The sequence below is a fragment of the Ailuropoda melanoleuca genome, chromosome 6 (genome assembly GCF_002007445.2).
Source record: "Ailuropoda melanoleuca isolate Jingjing chromosome 6, ASM200744v2, whole genome shotgun sequence".
Lineage (NCBI taxonomy): Eukaryota > Metazoa > Chordata > Mammalia > Carnivora > Ursidae > Ailuropoda > Ailuropoda melanoleuca.
This window is the reverse complement of record NC_048223.1, coordinates 96,574,982-96,597,468: the sequence shown is the minus strand read 5'-3', so window position 1 is coordinate 96,597,468 and position 22,487 is coordinate 96,574,982. Positions and strand designations below refer to the sequence as shown.

The 22,487-nt window shown below is 42.0% G+C and overlaps 1 protein-coding gene and 1 pseudogene across 3 annotated transcripts in view; one reads left to right on the top strand and one right to left on the bottom strand.

Annotated features, from left to right (window-relative positions):
- Nucleotides 1-4,169: 4,169 nt before the first annotated feature.
- Nucleotides 4,170-5,809, top strand: LOC100483740 (annotated as a pseudogene).
- Nucleotides 5,810-15,930: 10,121 nt separating this feature from the next.
- LGI1 (leucine rich glioma inactivated 1) overlaps nt 15,931-22,487 on the bottom strand; it is a 39,543-nt gene continuing 32,986 nt past the window's right edge. For 2 of the 3 annotated variants that reach the window (XM_002916095.4, XM_011220839.3), the window contains 3 exons: nt 20,468-20,637; nt 20,028-20,192; nt 15,931-17,427 (listed from right to left, as the gene is read on the bottom strand). In XM_002916095.4, coding sequence (XP_002916141.1) covers nt 16,592-17,427; nt 20,028-20,192; nt 20,468-20,637 — 1,171 coding nt within the window. In that variant the 3' untranslated portion in view covers nt 15,931-16,591. The remainder of the gene's footprint in view (nt 17,428-20,027; nt 20,193-20,467; nt 20,638-22,487) is intronic. The other variant, XM_019796272.2, reaches the window with a different exon arrangement.

Here is a 22,487-nt window from a genome sequence, read left to right as displayed (position 1 = left end):
ATTGGGGTGCATATGGCCCTTCTCTTCACTACGTCTGTATCTTAGGGGTAAATACCCAGTATTGCAATGGCTGGGTCATAGGGTAGCTGAATTTTTAACTTTTTAAGGGACCTCCACACTGCTTTCCAGAGTGGCTGTACCAACTTGCATTCCCATCAACAATGTAGGAGGTCCCCTTTCTCCACATCCTCTCCAGCAATTGTTGTTTCTTGCCTTGTCAATTTTTGCCATTCTAACTGGCGTAGGTGGTATCTTAGTGTGGTTTTTATTTGAATTTCTCTTGTTTTATAATATTTTATATGTTTATCTGACACACAAAATTAACCGGCATCCTGTACTTATATTTGCCAAATGTGGGCATCCTGTACTTCCTGCTTGGTTTTTCCACTTCAGCCTCTGTAAGGGAATCTCTGGGAAGACAGCCGCCACCAGGAGGCAGCCGGGTGCTGTGTTGACTCTAGATGCCAGCAGTCTCTGGGCTTCTGGGTAGCTCTGAGTGTGCCTTCCTTTCTTCTCCAATCCTCCCCATCCCCACCCCCAACTCAACCACAACTTTCCACTGCTCACTCCTAGTCTTGCTTTGTTAAAATAGCTAAACTCTAGAAACATTTAAAACACTTTCTAAATGTAAAAGGAATCCGTAATATAACACACATCCTGCCTTCCTAGTTAATTGCAGTCACAAATTCTTTCTTTCTTTAAAAACTTGAATTTAGCTTAAAAGCTCCTGTCACTCACTCCGTTGACCTGGGTGTCCCCTCCCCTCCCTGCGTTCCCTCCTGACCTCTAACTGCACTGGCTCTTTGCTCCCTCCTCTCCCCACCCCTTTCTTCCTCTGCTTGTCACCATGGTTACATGGAGACCTGTTTCTGTGGTGCCCTCATCCATAGCTGGTTTCTGAGAGGTAATTTCCCCAGTGAATTCCAGCTCCTCTCAGTTATCTCTGCCCTCATCGTCCTCCAATGAAGAAAAAAATCTGGGAGAGAGAGAGGAAATCCCAGCTGCTCAGGTATCAAAATTCTATCTGTAACCAGGAGATTTTCTCTAGGTAATGTTACCTCTTCCATTTGTTTTCCTTTTTTAAGGTAGAAAAGCCATTCTTGTCCCCATGCCTGTTACACATGTAACATTTAATTAAGCACCTTTTGGCCTTGGGTCTATAATAACACCCAGTGACTGTTTTCTTCTTTAAATGCCTTTAGTTCTGGAAGTTAAAAGGGTCCTTCCAAGATAGAAAAAGGCACTGAGCCAAGATCACTGGCTCTGTCATGTGGGGGAGGCATCAATGTAGAAGGCATCAGCCTGGTCAGCCTGGGTCACAGAGATTTTGGAGGATGGCCTTGAGCTGTGTAATGGGATGGTAAAGCTAACGGTCCCTAGGAAAAAAAAAAAACTTTCCAAGAGAGATGGAGTGGAAATATCTCCAACAGTTTTTAAGTGACAAAGATGACTCTAAAATGCGTTAGGTGAGACAACATGGAAGTGAAGATCAGAAACAGCAGTTTTGATAAGTATTTTTGGCTTTTGATTTACTTGGTTTTTGGTGTGCTGAGATTCTGTGAGTTAGGTAATTTTCCATGCTCCTCATGAGCTACAGGATAACCTACTCAAATTATGCAAATGATCGTTCAAAGGAAGAGGCAGAATTATGTTAGTGTCTTCTATAATTCTATTGAAACTATGATTCATAGGGTCCATTCTCAAAGAAAACTTGCACCGAACGAACACAGTCGAGCGACATTTTTTTTTTTAATGTCACGAAAGGCTGTAACTCACAGAAACACTTCTTAGAATCCCCATGTCCTCGCCCACCCACTCCCCTTCCACAGCTGCTTCTGGGCCTCTCTCTTCTAACACACAGATTCGGACATCCTCCTTCAGCCTGATCTGTGAGTTTCTTTGTGTTATTCTCTTCCCAATTCTGCCTCATGAGAGTCCCTAAAACAGGACCCTGCTGAGAGGACTGTGGGAAAGGAAGAAACTGAAGAGAAAAAGGCAGAACCTTCTTTAGCTTACAGGGCCAGGGGAAGGACTGGAAATACATTGACATCAATGTTTTTGCCTGGTTAGACTTAACATTTTTTATAACAAAGCTAGCCATAATTTCCTTTAAGTATCTGAGCATCTGCCCCGACCGTTTGGGACAGTCATCTTATTAGCAATAATTCTTGGTATGCCATCCTTGACCCTACCTGTACATGTGAGGTGTAAGGAGTCTTGCTATTTTTCAAGGGCAGTAAAATTCAACTATACTCGGTCATCTCTGGCTTAACCAAAGAAGAATGGGAGGTAATGAAGCAAGTCCTCTCTGTGCATATTGCCCATACTCACCACGCTCTGAGTGAGAACCCTACCTTCTGGAAAAGTAGATGGAGGGCAGGAGATCTATTGGGAAGATGAGATCAAAGTGTTTATATTATCCCTCTTTGTTGTGGAGGCGGTGGACATTGGTGGCACAGGCAATGTGTTGGTAAATCTGTTGGGGCATACAGGGAAGCATGGGTGACTGTTTCAGGCTGAATTTAATGAATTATTTCTATTCTGATTGAGTCATTAGGAGTTTATGTTCTAGTCTTTGGCTTTGCACGATCCAAACTGCTATTCTGGGGCGCCTGGGTGGCTCAGTCGTTAAGCGTCTGCCTTCGGCTCAGGGCGTGATCCTGGCATTCTGGGATCGAGCCCCATGTCAGGCTCTTCCATTGGAAGCCTGCTTCTTCCTTTCCCACTCCCCCTGCTTGTGTTCCCTCTTTCGCTGGCTGTCTCTCTCTCTCTCTGTCAAATAAATAAATAAATAAACCTTCAAACTGCTATTCTGACTGTTCCTCTTGGGATGACCAGGCTTTGTAAGATTAATCTAATCTTCCAGGAGGCTGGACCATGGATTGATTTCAGGGAAGAATATCATCACTGAAAAGGAAATCTCTTTCCCCAAATCTCCTTTCCCCCTTTAGCTATACCTTTTCTAGGGACTACCCTTTGTGGTCCTGGTCTCCTGGAACACAGATGTCCACCGCAGGTGCCACCGGGTCACAGGGGCCACCTGCAGGAGTAGTCTGGTTCCGCTACCCTCTGCTGGCCACAGTGGGCATATTCTTCCAGTTAACCATTGGTCACGTCCCTCACCCCCAAGAGGCTGCAATTCTTACCCTCCAACTCTTCTTCTTCAGCAATCCCTCTTATTATTGTGGAGGTACCAAACCCTCGTATTATTAAGGAGTCTGGCATGGAGCCAGCAGCTTCCACATAGAGTTTATCTAACATGCCCGGGAGAATGATTTTGGCACCCATCACAATGGATAATGGGTTATTTCTGGGAACGGCCGTGAAATATGTCCAGGAAATGTCTGAGCTCATCAACTATGCCCTGACTCATTCAGTTTGTTATCAGACAGTGATATCTCTTGACCTTGCCCCACAGATTATGATAGTTTCTATTTGGGAGCCTCTAAAGAGAAAACCTCTTTCTATAGCATAATAATAATTGTTACGGTTATAATTCATCTACTATGGCATCCTTGAAGCAGTAGCTGAGCATTGCAGAAATCTCAAATTGCAGAGTCAAGTTGACCCTTTCAACTGAAAGTAAAGGGGAGAAGGTTTGGAAAGATGCAGATGGAGGTGAAATTGGATATCCTGAAGATAAGGGAGACTAGGTTGAGATAGCCCAATGTGCTGGGTTATCAGGGACCAGTAATACATGCCAAAGTTTACTGTATGTTTTAGACCTCCTCAGAATCTTGGGCTGGCGCCTCTGGCCCTTCCTAGCACACCAACATAGGCTGGCAGTGCCGTGCTTGGGCTGTACTTCTGAAAGAATCCACCTACTATATAACCTTTCTGCTTTGTCATGGAAGAGCCTTTGAGCAGATTTGTGTATATACAAGTGGTCTGCACTTTGCCCCTACACCAGTGTAAATATTATAAATATGACCATCTGGCTTATGTCATCGGTGACTACATGGCATATTGGCCTCAGATTAGGAGGACAAGACAAGAAAATCTTCATCAAACTAACAGTGACATCTCCAAGGACTTAGGTCCTTTTAATCTCTCCATTTTGGGGGAAACTTCCCTTTAAAAAAGTTATCCAAATATTAAATGAAAAGAGTTTTTAAGGGTTGGGAATGTGGTGCAGATGGAATTGATTCAACTGGGTTCCAGGCCAGGCTATGGAGCAGGTAAACGAACTAAAAGGGAAGGGCAATAAGGCCCTGAGTGCGGGCAACATGGATGGAGTGTTACAGTGCTTCTCTGAAGCAATTAAGGTAGATCCCCAGAACCATGTGCTTTACAACAATTGCTCAGCAGCCTATGCCAAGAAAGGTGACTGCCAGAAGGCTTATGAGGATGGTTGCAAAACTATTGACTTAAAGCCTGACTGAGGCAGGGGCTATTCACAAAAAGCAGCAGCTCTTAAGTTCTTACACCGATCTGAAGAAGCCAAGGGAATCTACAAAGAAGGTTTAAAACATGAAACAAATAATCCTCAGCTCAAAGAAGGCTTGCAGAATATGGAGGCCCAGTTGTGCAGAGAGGAAATTCATGAATCTTTTCAACATGTCCAATCTGTATCAAAATTCGGAGAGTGACCCCAGGACAAGGACACTGCTCACTGATCCTACCTACCAGCAACTGATAGAGCAACTATGAAACAAGCTATCTGACCTGGGTAAGAAACTATAAGATCCTTGGATCATGACTACTCTCAGTGTCCTCTTGGGAGTCGATCTGGGCAGTATAGATGAGGAAGAGGGAGTTGCAACAGCTCCACCACTACCTTCTCTCAAAAAGGATACCAAGTCAGAGCAGTGGAAGAAGATCTCCCACAGAAGAAGAAGAAGATGCTGAAAGAAAAAGAGTTGGGGAGTGATGCCTACAAGACAAATGACTTTGACATAACCTTGAAGCACTATGACAGAGCCAAGACCTGGAACCCACCAACATGACCTACATGACCAGTAAAGCAGCTGTTTACTTCAAGAAGAGCAACTACAGTAAATGCCTGGAGCTTTTTGAGAAGTCCATCAAAGTGGGGTGAGAAAACCAGGATGACTATCAACAGATTGCCAAAGCTTATGCTCGAATTGGCAACTCTACTTCAGATGAGAATGGGCACGTTCAGGGTGGTATGGCCATAGACCGCAACTCCTACTTCAAAGAGGAAAAGTGCAAGGATGTCATCTGTTTCTATAACAAGTCTTTGGCCGAGCCCTGAACCCCAGATGTGCTTAAGAAATGCCAACAGGTGGAGAAAATTCTCAAGGACCAAGAGTGGCTGGCCTATATAAACCCAGACCCTGCCTTGGAGGAGAAGAACAAAGGCAATGAATGCTTTCAGAAAGGGGACCCTTCCCAGGCCATGAAGCATTATTTAGAAGCCATGAAACAGAACCCAAGAGATGCCAAATTGTACAGCAATTGAGCTGCCCACTACACCAAACTCCTGGAGTTTCGGCTGTTGCACAAGGACTGTGAGGAATGTATCCAGCTAGAGCCAACCCTCATCAAGGGTTACACACGGCGAGCAGCTGCACTAGAGAAGATGAAGGACTGCAGAAAAGCCATGGGTGTCTACCAGAAGGCGTTAGATCTGGACTCCAAAGGTAAGGAGGCAGCAGACAGTTACCAACGCTGTATGATGGCCCAGTATAACTGACATGACAGCCCTGAGGTGCAGCAGATAATGAGTGATCCGGTCATGAGGCTTATCCTGGAACCAATGCAGAAAGACCCCCAGGCACTCAGTGAACACTTTAAGAATCCTGTAATAGCACCGAAGATCCAGAAGCTGATGGATGTGTGGGTCTGATCACAGTTTGTTGACGATTTGCTTACCATCTTTTTCCCTTCGCCCTCATGTGGAAAGAGGATCTGGGGCTGCGGCAAGTAGCTTGGAGCAGAGACGAGAGCAAGGGAAAGCAAACAACTTCTCTCTGTATATTTACATAGACCTATGTGGAAGATACAGAGAGTCCTACTCACGTTACTTGTACCACCACTGCCTCGGAGCCCTCCCAGCACATGCATGGTCTCTTCTGCTGCCCTGGGGTTCCGTGTTCCCTTCCTCACCCTCAGTCACTGTCTCCTCTGCTCTCCCATAGATGGTTATTTTTTATTTGAGGCAGTGGGCATGTATGAGGAGGAGAGGGTGTTCTTCCTGACCTCAGGTCCCAACTGTCTTCATGTCGTTAACTCCACAAGACCTTCTCCAATAAAACAAGCCAGTTGGGCATGGTTATAAAAAAAAATTAAAAAAAATAGTTTTTAGAGAATCAGATAAAGAATTCCAATAAAAGCAGTAGTAACAGTCATGCATGCTTTGCCATGGCTCTTTTCCCCTCTGATATTGTTACTTAGTAATGTCCCAGGTAGTGGCTGTTCAATCAATGCATGCATCAATGTGTGCAGATTATGATGACTTGGAACAGTGTTTTCAGTAACATGCACAAGAAGTATGTCTTTATTATTTTAAGCCAGGAATATTTCAGTGTCACCAAAGTATTACCAAATAACCCTGACAGATAACAATCAGTGTAAGTATATCAGTGTAAATCAATCACTAGGGCTCCAATTTCAGAGAGACCTGGTTTGAATACTGGTTCTGCTGTCTGTTAGCTGCATGCCTTAGGTAGACTTCTCTATATCTCTGAACTTGCATTTTTTCTTTAGAAAAAAACTGATAATAGCATTGTTGCAGGGGTTGAATGACTAGATACAAATAAAATATTCAGCATATGGTCTACACATAGTAAGTGTTCAATAAATGGTAGTTATTATTTTAAAAGATTTTATTCATTTATTTGTCAGAGAGAGAGAGAGAGAGGGCGTGCAAGAGAGCAGAAGCAGGGGGAGCAGCAGGCAGAGGGAGAAGCAGGTTCCCCTCTGAGCAAGGAGCCCGGTGACGGGACTCGATGCCAGGACCCTGGGATCATGACCTGAGCCAAAGGCAGATGCTTAACTGACTGAACCACCCAGGTGTCCCAATGGTAGCTATTACTATTGCTTTCAATCATTAACAATGTTTCAGCCTATTAGTCATAAATTGACAGGCCATGCAAAGATAGGAGGAATGTATGTGAACCAGTAGAGTTATTAAAGTAGATGGAATACTGCCTTTTAGGAGATATAAAAAGGGGTAAGCTCCTCAAGCTTTGTGGTGAAAATATGTACATATATGACTATTTTGTGATGGGGAAGGGGGTTATATTTGGTCTTTTAAAATAGTATCTGCGCTTGTTCACACTCCATTCACAGAACAAGCCCTCTTTACTAAAACTTAGAGGATTCTGTGCTAAAAATATTCTATTCCCATTTGGTGTAGTGAAATGTCATATCCATTAGACACCAGCATACCAAATGCTGCTTGCAGATTCTCAACCCAGCAAACCCAAGTCAACAGGAAATTATGATCAACCTCAGCTTGTTCATACTGTACATCTTGACAGATTATTTTGGAGAATTATCTAAGGCTTAATTTTTATCTTACAGCTATCTTAGAATTATAACTCATGCGCTCCAACCAACTAATATTTAAAGAGAAGAAATTGTGAGCCAGGGAGTGATAGTGCCTTCTCAAGGTCACAAAACTATAAAGGTGGTTGTATTGGGCCAAGATCTCCAAACTTCCAAGCCACTTTTTTCTCCACTATAACAGAGAGTTACAGATTTTTCAGAGCTCTAAGGACCTGTAGGTTGATCTTATCCCGTTCTAATATCTTATAGAGAAAATTAAGAGCAAAAGAAACTCAATGTCTTGCTTTAGGTAATCCTTAAAGCTAGCACATGCCAAAGCTTTTGACGAACTTTTGTAACCACAGGCTTCGTGCTCCTGACATGCTGCTTATCAGTTCAATATGGTTATTTAAAGCAGAGACCCAGCTAGTGGACTGGTGATGGGCTAGCAACATCACAATCACCTGAGGAATGTTTAAAAATAAAAATGCCCAGGTCCTGTTCTTTGAAGATTCAGTTTCAGTGGCTCCGAGGTAGGGTCCCAGGAACCTGTAGAGTTAGTTTGCTTTCTAAGGGGGTCCTGGGGGTGAAAACCAGGTCTGGGAACCATTATTAACAGAAGTCAGTGTTTTATGTTCTTCTCTTCTCTGCTGAGATTGATCTATGATAATTTTCAACTAATGCCTAGATACCTGAGGGAAAGCTAAGTCAGGAAAAGTCCTGGGCCAGTAAAGAGCCTCTAAGATTTTAATCTTTAAGCCAAGCTGAAGGTGATTAGAGCAAGGAGAGAGCTGTCCTAGCCAGGTGAAGATTGATTTGAAGCTGAATCATATCCAGGAGAACAAAACGTGATCTAGGAATGCTTGCTCTCATCTCTTGGGGATGGGTGGCCACTGGATTAGAATTGGCAGCTTGACTTCGCTTGGGAAAACATAATTTTGAAACAGAGGATATCAGTTTAAATATTTTAAAACAGAATGTTTGAGAGAACACCATTTAAAAACACATATAGAAATTGTAACAGTGAATCATCATGAATAATAGACAAAGATGGGAGATTATATTTTGTCAAGTTTTGCAAAATAAGAGCTGGAAGGGCCCTTTGAAACCTTTTACTGAAGGGATTCTAGACACTTCTAAGGCTGTGGCCTCTTCCCTGGTAACTCCAGCTAAGTTGAGATTCTCCACAGAGGCCACACCTCTGGCTGATGACTTTTGTTGTTTTGTCTGTTCAGCATCCTTTCTTTCTTTTTAATAGCATTACAATTTCACTTTAGGGAAATACCCTTACTTCACTCTCATTGCACATGATTGTCACCCATGGGTTCCAGGGATGGGCATATGAGCCATGCTTGGCCAATCAGAACCTTCTATCCTTAGCCAGAACAATTGCTTCAGGGGTGGGCACCGGGCCAATGAGCATCAGCCCCAAACTTTTGCTAGAATTACTGGAAAAGAAGCACTGTCTTTCTATCAGGCATGGCTAAACTGGCAAGATGTCCTGTTGGACCTGCTGATGGGTATCTCTCCACCATGAAAGGAGAGACTGACTTAGAAGTCAACAATAGAGTCAGAGAAAAACAGATTTATGAAAATATCATCTGAGTATCTGGCCCAGGTATTTCTGAAGCTATATGTATTTAAACTAGTTTAGTTGGATTTCAGCAACTTATAACCAGAAGAATCCTAACCACTCTTGTCTCCTCAGGGATCAGAACCTGGGTAGAGAAATGATTAATGATTAATTAACTTGTCTAAGTTTACAGAGTTGGTGAATAGCCACAGTGAAATGTAAACCCAGGTCTGCCTGAGGCTAAAACGCGTGTTGTTAATCATTATTTCCACTGCTCTAAAGAGAGAAATGTTGTGGCCACCAACAGGATAGATCTACAGGCAAAAAGCAAGAAAACACCGGTCATGTCTCACTTCTCTTTTAGATCCCTACAGAACTTACTTTTGCCCCTTTTGTTGTTTTTGCATGCTGCCTTTTAGAAATAAACCCCAGAGGTATGTAAATCCTGTAAGAGTAGGGACAACTTCTTGCTCATTTTTTATTTCTTCATACCATCTTCCGTAGCACTTTGCCTATAGTAGATGTTCAAGAAATGTTTTTGATACAATTGAGCTTGTTATGTCCATTGGTGTAAATACCAATCAATAGTCCTATGATGCTTAGAACATTCCAGGTTCTTGATTAGAGTGTCTATCGGGCAGTTTAACTAGAGTCCTGATTTTTTTTTAACATTTATTTATTTATTTGAGAGAGAGAGCAGAAGTGGGAGGGGCAGAGAGAGAGGGAGGGAAAATCTCAAGCAGACTTGGTGCTGAGCACAGAGCCCGATGGAGGGCTTGATCTCACAACCCTGAGACCATGACCTGAGCCAAAACCACGGGTTGGACACTCAACCAACTGTGCCACCCAGCTGCAGAAGAAGTCAGAGGCCTGAATTTTTAGTATAAATTTTGTCTTTAAGCACTTCTTAGCATGGTGCCACTGATGGATACTATCTAAAATTGAATCTTGACTTTGCTTCTTAATTGGCTGTATCACTGGGCAAGTTACTTAGCTTTTCTAAGACTAAGCTTTCTCATTAGTACAACAATGCTCTTATTACAGAATCATAGAGGATGGAATGACAACATGGATAAAGCACTTAGTATAGTGCCTGGCTCATAGTAAGTGCTTAATAAATGCACCTATTATTATAATGAAATTAAAAATGTTAAAATATAAATTATAATATTAAATTAAAATATTAAAATTCCTAAAGTGTTTTGTTTTGTTTTGTTTTTAGAATTGTTAAATATGTGTGGGTAGACAGGGTTAAGGGAATGAAGGAGAAAGGACAGTTGTCTTGGGATCTGGCACTGTTGGGAGGACTGATTTCTGGGACACAGTTTTGCTGAGAATTATTGTTAAAAGCTTCAGCTAGGGAAGATGCTCCCCTTGGGGCCTCTCTGAGTAGAGCTGATCATGGATATGGATCCCTCTTGGGGATAAACATTTCGAAGGGCATAAACTGTCTGAAAGTGTTAGTATCAAGCTTCTTGCTCTTTGGGTCTCCATGGATTAATTAAATTAGTTCCCATCCTTCATTTTTGTGGGTCAAGTTTTAGATGGATTTGCTGCATGTGTTTGAATAAGGATTTACTCAGGAAATAAATTGTGTCTCTTTTATCTTCCGACCACCCCAGTTATACCTGGGAAGCAGGTGGGCTTGGCAGGTCTATTCTTTTGGGGTAACCCATGGCCAGGATTCTTTATGAGGCTGGAAATTTGCTATAGGGGAGGAGGCTGCTTCTCAGATAAACAAATAGGAAGGCTGAAGCTAGCGGGCTAAAAGCTATTTCATTTCCAGCAGCTTTATGGATTTCCTACAAAGTAGGACTATTCCAGGGGATAGAGGGTGGGATGGGATAGAAGAATCATAGAGTCCTGACCAGCAGGGATGTGTAACCTGGTAGGAGAGATGGATAGGTCAACAACCAACCATAACACAAGGCAGAATGAATTATAAGCCTTGCTTATGGTAAAAGCCATGTGCTGAGAAAGCTGGAGAAAGGAGAAACCACATCTAACTGGTTGGATGAAGATTAAGATGTCCAAAGGTAGAAGAGTAGGGAAAGGAAATTGTTGGTGGTTGGGGTAGTCCGGGCGCAGAAGCAAGTACATGCTCAGATGGACAGGGATTGGCAAATTGTGAGCATGAAGGGAGTATGAGTGAAATGGAGGATGCTGGTGTAGAAGGAGAAGCTGGCCAGATTTTGAATTGCACCTTTAGGACTTTATAGGGCCACTTGAAGGTCTTCCTAGGCATGTCGTGGTGCTGGATGCCCTGTGCCCTTGATAGCAATCATGTTAAAATTCGCCTACATCCCACATGCAGATCAACATGTAAGAACTGCATTGAGTGAGTTGAGCCCTCATCGACTAGCAGTATACCTACAGACGTGGTCCCAGGACCAGTGCCAGGCCAGGGGGAATTTGGAATCCGTTCGGGATGGAATGAGTACACGACTTCGGAGGAAATATTGAGAAACTTCGACAGCAATTTGGCATTGCCACAATAACAAAGCGTGTGATCATGTTTCTGGAATTCATTTTTATTCTGATTTCCAAAAATATTGGTCCACAACACAATGGAAAGACATTGGCCAAAAATACATTGGAGATTTTTTTTTTAAATTTCCATAGTTGAAGTTTTTTTAAACATTAGAAAAATTTTTAAAAGTTGAGCAGCTCTGATCTAGTTGAAGTAATGTTACTTTTTGAAGAAATTTGAGGTGAGAGATGACAGAGAAGAGAGTCTGTGAACTTGAAGATGGATCAATAGAAGTCACACAGTTTGAATAGCAAAGGAAAAGGAGATGGAAATATCTAGTACTCAGAATCATAGCCACATTGAGGTAACTATGCCTAAACATTCTTAGGTGAAGATAATTGTGTGGCAAGAGTGCAGAAAGTAACTCTAACATACGCAGAACGAAGCCAATGTGTGTGTGTGGTGATGGTGGGGCAGAGTTGTTATTAGGAGGTTTCAGAAATACAAAGGAATTCAGGGGCGGGGAGTGCCATTGGATGTAATGAGCAATGAGTGGAAAATGGACAGTCACTGGGAATCTCTCCCACTCTTCTTCTCTCTCTCCCTCTTTCTGCCTGTGGTGGATGCTGTGTGTACTGCCCAGATCCTTCTTCAGGAATAAAAGTCTTACTTTCCCAGCTGCTGGGAGGACTCCCAGAGACAGCCTCTGCTACCCCTGATAGCCTCTAGGGATTTCTGTGGCTAAAACAGAGCCCTACCTCGGGCCATACTTTCTTCCAGCCTACATCCAGTGGCTAATCACCATGAAGGTGGAAAGGTCTGGTGAGTCCCCTTACTTCAGCATGGGACACTTGAGAAGGAACATCTCAGTTCCCTACAGGGCTGCTTTTATTGGAACTGCACCATGGCTCAGCTGCTCTCTGCCAAATTCTCCTTTCTTCTCCTCCATTCCAAAGAGCATCTCAAGGGTACTCCTAATAAATGTGTGTACGTTAACCTCACAGAGTCTGGTTCTCAGGCAACCTTACCGGGGCCACCAGGCTTCCTTCCCTCTTCCTTTTGTTTCCTTTTCTCTCTCTCCTTCCCTCTCTCTCTTCCTCCCCCTCCCCGTCAAACTACATAGCTTCTCACCTCCCCTTCTCTCTGACCTTCTACCTCATTCTCTTCTCACCTTTCAGACCAGCTTCCTCTGCTCTTACAGTTGCTCACTCACTGTCCCTGTAGCTTCTGTCATTGGTTCCCACCCAGAGGCTTTTTACTGGGTTGAAGTACCCATCCTGCAGCTGCCATGGGTGTTAGTTTATAACAGCCTACATTTGCAGACTTCTCTGGAGGATTGTCCTTAGCCAACAGGAACCTTCATCTCTGGAGATGTCAGAGAGGTTATGCCCCATACTCTTGGGTCAATGACTATCAGATGGGGTGTATAAATGTCCATCCTCCTTGCCTCAAGACAGAACACACTGTGTGGTACAATTCCCACCCTGGAGTTCACCGTGGAGTCAGTCTGAAGCCAATTTCTCCTGAAAGAACATCTCTGTGTTCTGTGTAGCACTTTCCCCTGTCCTAGTCTCACTCCCTTACAGGTGTAGCAGGAGAGCACTCCCTTAGTAAATCCCTCTGCTTTGAGGGAACCTCATTTAAGATAGTCACTTTACAAATCTGGTGCCTGTGGCTAAGTGACCCAGCCTCTGCTATCCTAATTCCAAATATCAAGGAGAAAGAACTGGATCAGCTTCTGCTGAGCCAAGCCCAGCTTCTGGGTTGAACCCTGGATCAGGAGTTCACTCCAGGTTCAATCATCTATGGCTGGAGAGGAGTCAGAGTTATATAGTATAGGGCAGAAGAAGGGTACAGGGAGAGAGGACAAGTCTCAGGAAGGACTGGACAATTCCTGTGAAAGTGTATCCTACCATGTTTCCTCCTCCTCAGTTTTTCTTGAATTTCTGTCAGCCTTCTCCCTCCTCACCTCTTTCCCATCTGTAGTCCCAGGTTCGGATTGGAGGGTGAGGGGTTGACAGGTAGTACCGTGTGATGAAGACGGATCTGGATTGAGTGTCCAGAGGCCTGGATTGGAGCCACCTCCCTCGGCTTGCTGCACATCTCTGGCTCTTGGATTTCAGGTAAATTAGAGAGTCGGTTTGCTAATTTAAATAGTCAGTGCTTCTGTGAAAACAGAGAAGAATCTAGGCCTTTCATCTCTGCGTCCCTGAACTCAGCAGAGGGCCTGGCACAGAGTTAGAACACTGGCAACATATTGAAAAGAGGGGATATCCTTTACAAATGAAACGGCCGTGAATTACATTAAGATAATAACTGTAGAACGTGACCCGGAAGCGCGCAATATTCTGTGTGTGGAGCCGACACACTTGGTGAGTGCAAATTTGTGTCAGGTCGGTGGTAAGTACCTTGTGTGCTATTCTGATCACTGTTGCAGTGTAACAAATCACCCCAAAACTTAGATGCTTAAATTGACCGTTTTAGGATGCTCACAGATTCTGTGGGTCAGGAATTTGGACCATGTACCATGGGGATGGCTTGTCTCTGCTCGGTGATGTCCAGGGCCTCGGTGGGGAAGATTTGACAGCTCGGTGCTGGAGTCACCTGGAATCATCTTCACTCACAGGACTGGTGCTTGATGTGGCTGTTAGATGGGGCCTCAGCTCGGGCTGTCGACCAAAGCCTGGGCTTCCTCAGAATGATGGCCTCAGTCTCATGGGACCTTGTGGGTGGCCGTTGAGGGTTCCAAAAGCAGTTGTCCCAGTTCACAAGGTAGAAGCTTCATTGTTTTATGATCTAGGCTCAAAAGTCAAACTGCATCATTTCCACCACATTCTATTGATTACATGCCTGCCCAGATTTAAGGATAATGGAATTAGGCACCACCTCTTGATGGGGTGGGGGCAAGGTTTTCATAGAGCACATAGGATGGGAAATATTGTGGCCAGATTCGGAAAATTCAATCCACCAAGTCCACATTATCTCATTTAATCCTTCCACTATCCTTGGAGTAGGCATTATTGTCCCTTTGCAGATAAAGAAACTGAGGCTCAGAGAACTTAAGTAACTTGCCTGTGGACAAAGCCAGTATGTGGCAAGTCTGGATTTAAACCCAGTCTATACAAAGCAGGTGTTCTTCAATAGCATATATCCTGCTTATAGAAAAAGGGAACTGAAAAAATAAGAAATTCAAAGGCCAGTTCTCCCTGTGTGCAAGATCGGGAGTAGGTAAGACTTCTTGTCCTCCATAACTCTAATGTCAGTTTAATATCTTCCCACGGGGTAAAGGAATCTGGTTCCTATGCATAACTTCCCAAGGCATTGCTTCTTGGAGACTGTGTAACTACTGTGTGTACCTTTGGTGCCTCAAGTTTGCCAGATATGTGCTGGCAGAGGGGTTGCTGTCTGCCCTCTTCCCCCTACCCATTCATTTGGCAAAGGAGTGTGGAGGAAGCTCTGATTCATACAGAACCAATTCATGCCAGGAACATCTTCTCTGCAGTGATCCCCTCTTGAAACCATATCTCCCCTTTAAGCTCAAACAAGGAGCACTTTCTCAGGAACTCATTTTTGATACTCCCAGGATCTTTATAATCAGAATGTTCAGATGATGATGGTTGACACTTATGACTTACTCTGTAGGTTTCTGCGTCCTAACCCTCCAATTAGTCTAAGGCCCCAGACGGCAAGGGCCATGCCCTATTCCTCCGCAATTCTCCTCCCCAAAACCACAGGAACAATACCCCATTCTTAATAGGTACTCAATGAATAGGACTGATTAGACCAAAGGGACTTATGAAGTTTATTATTATATTATAACAGGAGGACACGCATGCATCTTCAAAGGCAGTTTTTGAGAGCCTAGCCTACCATAGGCACTGTGCTATGTGCTAACAAACCATGTGATCCAGGAGTAGGAATTTAGAAAATAAAATATGAGCCTCCTGGGCACTCAGCAGCATGTCAGTAACATCCAAACTGATGTCTAGAAGTGAAGCATCTTTGATCAGATAAAGAGGCCTACATATTGGGTGAATTTGAGGCAAGTACTGTAAAGTTACAATCTCAATCAGCTCTCAGATGATTATAGGGTCACTTAGAAAGTCCCTAAATAGGGTTTTTAAAATTCAAAATCTTGGGGCGCCTGGGTGGCACAGCGGTTAAGCGTCTGCCTTCGGCTCAGGGCGTGATCCCGGCGTTGCGGGATCGAGCCCCACATCAGGCTCTTCTGCTATGAGCCTGCTTCTTCCCCTCCCACTCCCTCTGCTTGTGTTCCCTCTCTCGCTGGCTGTCTCTATCTCTGTCAAATAAATAAAAAAAAAATAAAATCTTTAAAAAAAAAATAAAATAAAATTCAAAATCTTGACTTTCACTTCTTCTGTGAGTTTTTTGAATAATTTTTTTAGCTAGAGCTATCAAATAAGAAAAGGATGGGTCTTACTATTCTTTATTTCAATTCAGTCTTCTTGTAATAAGCAAATTTCTCTTCCCTGCTTTAAATTTGTCACCATTTCACCACAAAATGTTCTTAAAAGCCATGACCTTTGGAAACACCCTTGAATGTTACAAATCAGCTGAGAAACCCTGTTCATAAATCTTGAGTAATGAATATCAGTGTTTCGTGTTCACTCCTTATTCACGTCATAAGCTCTTGATCTAAACATAGCCGTATTGTATAAAACTATTTCCTCAATGTGCCATCACCAAGAATAAAACAACTGTAAATAATTACCTTTGGGATATGAAAGAAAATGTAAACATTTTATTTGGCAGTTGTTTCTGAACACATGAATAAATAAATGGAAAAGTACATATTAATATTTCTTTTTGGAGTAACAGATACCATTAAACACTTATTTACACATCTTCACTGCAAAGAACAGTCACACGATTCAACTTTGTCATAAAAAAGGTCACTTCCCACACCACTGGACTGGACAGTTAAGGATGGAGATACTGGTAGTGCTTGGTTCTAGCAGTCTCAATGTTTGAAAGGCATTCATTTGCAAGTGTGATAAGAAGAGTCATCATGCATTGAGTTCATCCGGATCATGTATTGTAGAAAGTTTCTGATGGCAGTCACAGAATTTGGTGTGTCATGCGCTTAAGTCAACTATGACATGTTTGTAAATCTGTGTATTTCCCTTAAAACTGGAAGCAAAAAGAAAATTACGCTTATTAATGGACACATGCGTGAATGATCTTGGTGCCTGAACATTTAATTCCTGAAATTTCACAAATTTGGCTTTCTCTGCATCCCAGTTATACACTTGCGTAAAGGAATAATCACTTCCAAGAATTGCATATTGGTAGTTATTTATCTGAAGAGGCTGGAACACCATGGATCCTCGTGATGGCATCCTCTGAATATCCTGAAATGAGGAGCCTCCCCATTTCATTACTTTGGAATCACCAATGAATCTTGTCAAGCAAATGTACACGTCACCTTTCACTGAGAAGTGCTTAACGGCATATACATCCTCCATGTTAGGGATGTCAGTTTGGTTAATGAATAATTGTGTTGCTTTGTTCCACTGATAAATTACAGGACGCTGAGAACTACTAGACAGTATTAAATGAGGCGTTCTGAGTGTCTGAGGTGTTCTGGCTATTTCTAGATATTCCACATCAGTGTCCCTGTACCACGCATGTAAGGATTGATGGGAGTAGAATCCATTTCCATTCCATTTATAAATGGTAGTAAAACCAGCTTTTGAACTGTCAGCAACAACAAAATACCAGTTGTTTTCAATCTTGAATGTTTCAATGTCATTGGGTTTTCGGATTTTGAGAATTTCAATATCCTGGATTTTTATAAATTTATTTGCAAAACTGTCTCGCTTATAGATGTGAGAGCCGCCAAACAGCTGGGCCACAATAACATAGAGCTGAGTTTCAATGACTATAGGCTTGCACACTACAGTGGACGTGCCTGGGAAAAGACAAATGAGAGATTAGTTGGATGGCCATCCTCTTCTGCAGCATGTAAACATGCAGCCTGAGGCCATACAACTTCCACAAAATCAGCCCGGAATAAGAGATTTCCTTGGTTGAATAGGCAAGGCCAATCTCCAAGGCCCAATGGCAGCAGGATCCTGAAGTTCTGTGCCTTTGTGCCTCACAAGGCCTTGTTACCAACAACTGAGTTGTCAAGTCACATCCAACCTGTGCTAGACATTCAGGACACACAGCTGTGGCCTGAGTTTTCTCCACTCACTTCTTGCAGAAAGAAAGCATTGCTTTCCCTGACACATCATGAGTTAATTATAATAATTCTAGTGAAAACTGCCATTTACTGAGCACCAACTATGTGCTTTGCCAAATCATCTCATTAAAAATTCCCAAAAATCTTAAGAGTGAATATTATTATCCTCCCTTTTTCAGATGAGCAGACTGAACTCAGAGAGGTTCAGTGTTGCTAGGAGAAGGTAGAGTTGGGATTCAAACCCAGGTCTACCAGCATCTCTATGCTTTTAACCCAGCCTGCGGGGAGGTGAGCTATTCCAGGGCTTCTGACTTGGGCTAGAATCCCACAAGTTTCTAGAACCACCCTACAAAGTCTTGAGCAGTGATCTGGGTAGCCCATGATTCTACCTGTAATTGGTTTGTTCCTAGTATGAATGGCTTCTTGCTCTAAAAATAACGTGATTTTCCCCGAGGAAAGGAAAGAGATGCCACTTGACATTTTTCTGAAGCTTTAGGTCACTGGTGGCAAGAGAGAAGACAAGGAAGAGAAATCCTTGAGAAAAATGAAAGAAGGGTATGGTCACAGGTGATACTCTTGAAAGTTATTTTGAGAAATCTCAGAGAACAATATGGATCAGTGTCCTTGCTCAGTATCCTTTTGGTAAGAGTTTGACATTTATCAGGAAATATAAATATCATTTATCAGTAAATATCAACTAGAGGGAACTTGGCTCTAGGAAATCCAAAGCGAGCAGGGCAAATCTGGGCCCCAAACATTTTCTAACTTCAGGAGCTCCAAGGCAATAAGTTCTGCACCAACTTCTTTCTAGTAATTGGTGAGATTATTTTATTTGTGACCCTTTTCAGGACTCAACGGATTATGTGACTTTGGGAAAAATCACTTAACTTCTCTGGAATTCAGTTTTCTGTTTTGTACAATGAGGGTTTGGCCTAGATCAGGGATGCCCACTAGGTTTCAACCATGTATCAATATTGATCAATTGATTGATTGGAACACTGCCTGGAAAACTGTGTTGAGAAGGATTTTGTAGTCTTGTCTGCACTCTATAAGCAAGAGCACTGTGATTGATTAGTGATGTCTTTCTGGGGGTAAGGCAGGTCATAGTGACTGCATATTTGGCATGTATTTGTCATCTTGATGAGATGATGTCTTCTGAATGTCTGCATATATGTGATTCATTTCTCTTTCAAGTGTTCATCTTAAGATTCACCTAGAGTAACTGATGGACTATACACAGGTAAGAAGAACCTGATCTAAACTGCACAAAGCTGCTGCAGTCCATTGGAAAATTGAGGGGGCTTTGGGAGAAAGGAAAGCATGACCTTCCTCCTTGAGAAAGAAGGAGGTTTCTGGGAGGACCTCAGTTTGGAGAAGATCCCTTCATCTGGGCACCCTAGTCTCAAGCAAGTCCCAGACCTGTCTCAATCCTGTAAGCAATGGGGCTGGAGGCCACCAACACAATCTAATTATGACCCTTCCCACCCAAGAAGGGTCATCTCTTACGGAGGTTTGAATGTTCTCAGGAACAGCTTTAAAGGTATTAAAAGCTAAAGCTGATGGAAATATTTTAGAGGGAGCCCTATATTCTAACTTATTTAAAAACTATAAAGTTGTTGAAATGAGAACAAATTTAAGAGGTCACCTAACTAAAGGTTTTTGTGGAAGCAAAGTAGTTTCCAGGTCAAAGTAAATGCACAAAACACTGGAAAGAGGCTTCCTTACCACTAGACTTCTCAGGGCCTCTAATGCTTATGATTACGAATCTCCAAGGGGGAAATATGGTTCACAGATTAATTGGACCAAAACCCCTTTTTGCCATAAGGAGTGCATTAACATTTTGTCGGAGTCTCGTTTGTGCAACAGAGCTTGAGACGCATTGATCTAAAATAACATCTTTATTTTATAGTTAAGAAAAAGGGAAGGACCAGTGAGGGTGAGTGACTAATCCAGCTAGTTTGTGGCAGAACCTGGATTAAAACTCATGATTTCTAATCCAATACATTTCTTTTGAAGAAAAATAGTCCACCTTTTATTTGGCATTTACAATGCTAGGTTCTATGCTAAGTTTCTTGAATATGTGATCACATTATCTTATGATTATATAATCTTACAACAACCCCGTGAGTTAGGTATTATTATTCCCACTTACAAGTCAGGAAATTAAGATTTAGGGAACAATCCCCAGTCACTTAGTAAATGGTACAGTTGGGAATTAAAGGACTCTAAGCCTGCCCAAGCATCCCCCTATACCAGTTGTCTTTTTCTGTTGCCCTTGGTCCAACCCACTTATCTTTCTATTCAAAATATGATCAGGCTTTTCATACCTGTAATGTTGTCATAATTTCGGAAGGTCTTTTCTACGTGGTCCCATTCAAGGAAAATGCACTTTCCGGTAAAAGGCTGAGCAATGACTACATACTCATCGTTCATATAAGAAAAAGTATCTATGGACAGTGATTGATAAGGCAGGTCTTGAGACTTTGCAAATTCTGTAAAAACAGGAAATGATGATGAATGACCGTGTGCTAATGCCTCATTCCTTGGCTAGATCTCAAATGTCCTTAAGAGATACATTTATTTAAAAGAAATAGTAAAATGATAATTTTACTTTGCTTTAAAACCCACAAAGTTTTAATGCTTTATCATATTTTAAAAAAATAAATTTGGTCAGTTTTTAAAGACATAAAAATATCAATTCCTGCACACACACAAAATGTAGCCCTTATTTTAACTTTATGAGATGGAATGACTTGGAATACATTACCTGTAATGATACAATCAAAATCCTTGGGGGAGAGGCTATTGATTTTGCGCTTCTTGTATTCTGGGGGGCCTTCGCAGTAGATGTCTTCAACAGTTGCATTGGTGTGGCCCAGCCATTCCACCAGCCACTTCAGTTTACAGTCACAATTAAAGGAATTCCCTCTCAGGTCCCTGAAAGACAAACTTCAGTTGGTTTTGCTGTATGAGGTTCCTATCTACACAGGTATGACCTCTACTTCAGCAATACGCAGAATGCCTTACCCGGCTTTACATCATGCCCCATAATCTACCTTGAACCTGACTGACAATTCACTTTGAGGTCTGAGAGTTCCTAAGGGTGCACCCTTGAATGCCATCCAGTCAATAGAACCTCATAAGTTATTCCCTCTTGGATCAAGCCTGCTCTGTCTAGAGCTGTTCTGTCCATAGAAATATAGTGTGAACTACATATGTAATTTAAAATTTTCTAGGGACACCTGGGTGGCTCAGTCTGTCAAACGTCTGCCTTCAGCTCAGGTCATGATCTCAGGGTCCTGGGATCCTGTCCCATGTTGGGCTCCCTGCTCAGTGGGGAGTCAGCTTCTCCCTCTCCCTCTGCTCCCACTCATTCTCTCTCTCTCTCTCTCTCAAATAAATAAATAAAATCTTTAAAATTTTTTTCCTAAATTTTCTATATTTCTAGAAAAAGTAACAAGAAAGAGGTGAAATTAATTTTAATAATATATTTGATTTAAAATAATTTATTTTGTTATTTATTTTAAAATAATGTTTTATTTAAATCTCACACAAATATTATCATTTGGCTGTGCAGCCAACAAACATTATTAATGAGGTATTTTACATTTTTAACAAATATTAAGTCTTTGGAGTCTAGTGTGTATTTTACACTTAGAGCATAACTCAATTTGGATGCTAAATTTTCATCAGAAGTATGTGATCTGTATTTAGATTTCATAAAATTTATAGCTGAAAAAAAATAGTTTCACACAACCAAGTTGTTCCAAACATAATTAAGTTTTGCAATAACTGAACTGAGAATCAGTTTTTCAATTTAAATTTAGTTTTCTACTTAATTTTTTAATAAAAATTAAGTTAAAATTTAAAGCTTTGTTCCTTAGTTACACTAAGAACACTGCTTGGTGACCATATGTGTGGCTACCATATTGGACAGTGCAAGTCTAGAGGATAGAATATAGTGCTTATTATACCATATTTAATTAAATCAAGTGAGCTATTTGCTTTTGTTCTTCCTCACAGATGTAATTCATCCTGATCTTATTCCATGGTCTACAAATTCAATTTTAATAGGAAATGACTTCGACACAGCAGAGTTAACTCAGACATCCAGCAGCTCATGTCTGTAATAAACTATACAGCATGGATCATTTAAATTTCCACATATGATCCCAAATCACCAAGTTTTCTGTTTATTTGCATTGCTTCTGTTCAGAAATTCCAGCTCCTTCCTAAAACCCTTCTTGATCACACAGAATTCCCAAGATAGGTATTGCCTAGTCCTCACACACAGCACACGAATGATTTTTAAATGCTTCAGCATTTAAATCTTTTTTGTGGTACATTCAAGAAAACCAAGAAATCCACTAAAAGACAAGTTGGCAAGGATCCTTGTACTTCTTAGATAATTCTTGATTCGGGCATATCGGAGTAGGCCCAAGAGGCAAAACCCATTATGGGATTTCCATAGAGACTGAGCCAATTTCAAGTGGGTTTTTTGTTGTTGTTGTTTTGTTTTTTGCTCGTGTGTGGTACTGGCTGACACAAGGATGGGCCAAAGGATGATGCCCAAATAAACTGTATCCCCAAGTCGGCCATGGTATATAATTTAACTTCCAAGACATTCCCAGGACTGACTTCATCTCCCAAGAATACTCTGACCCTAAGTAATGAGTGTCAACTTTTCTGGGTGATTGTAAACCAGAACGGCTAACTGTGGTTTATCCGAGACTCTCTTGGAACTGTCCTGCTTCTGGCACTCTCTTGGAAATAAACCATCATTCAGG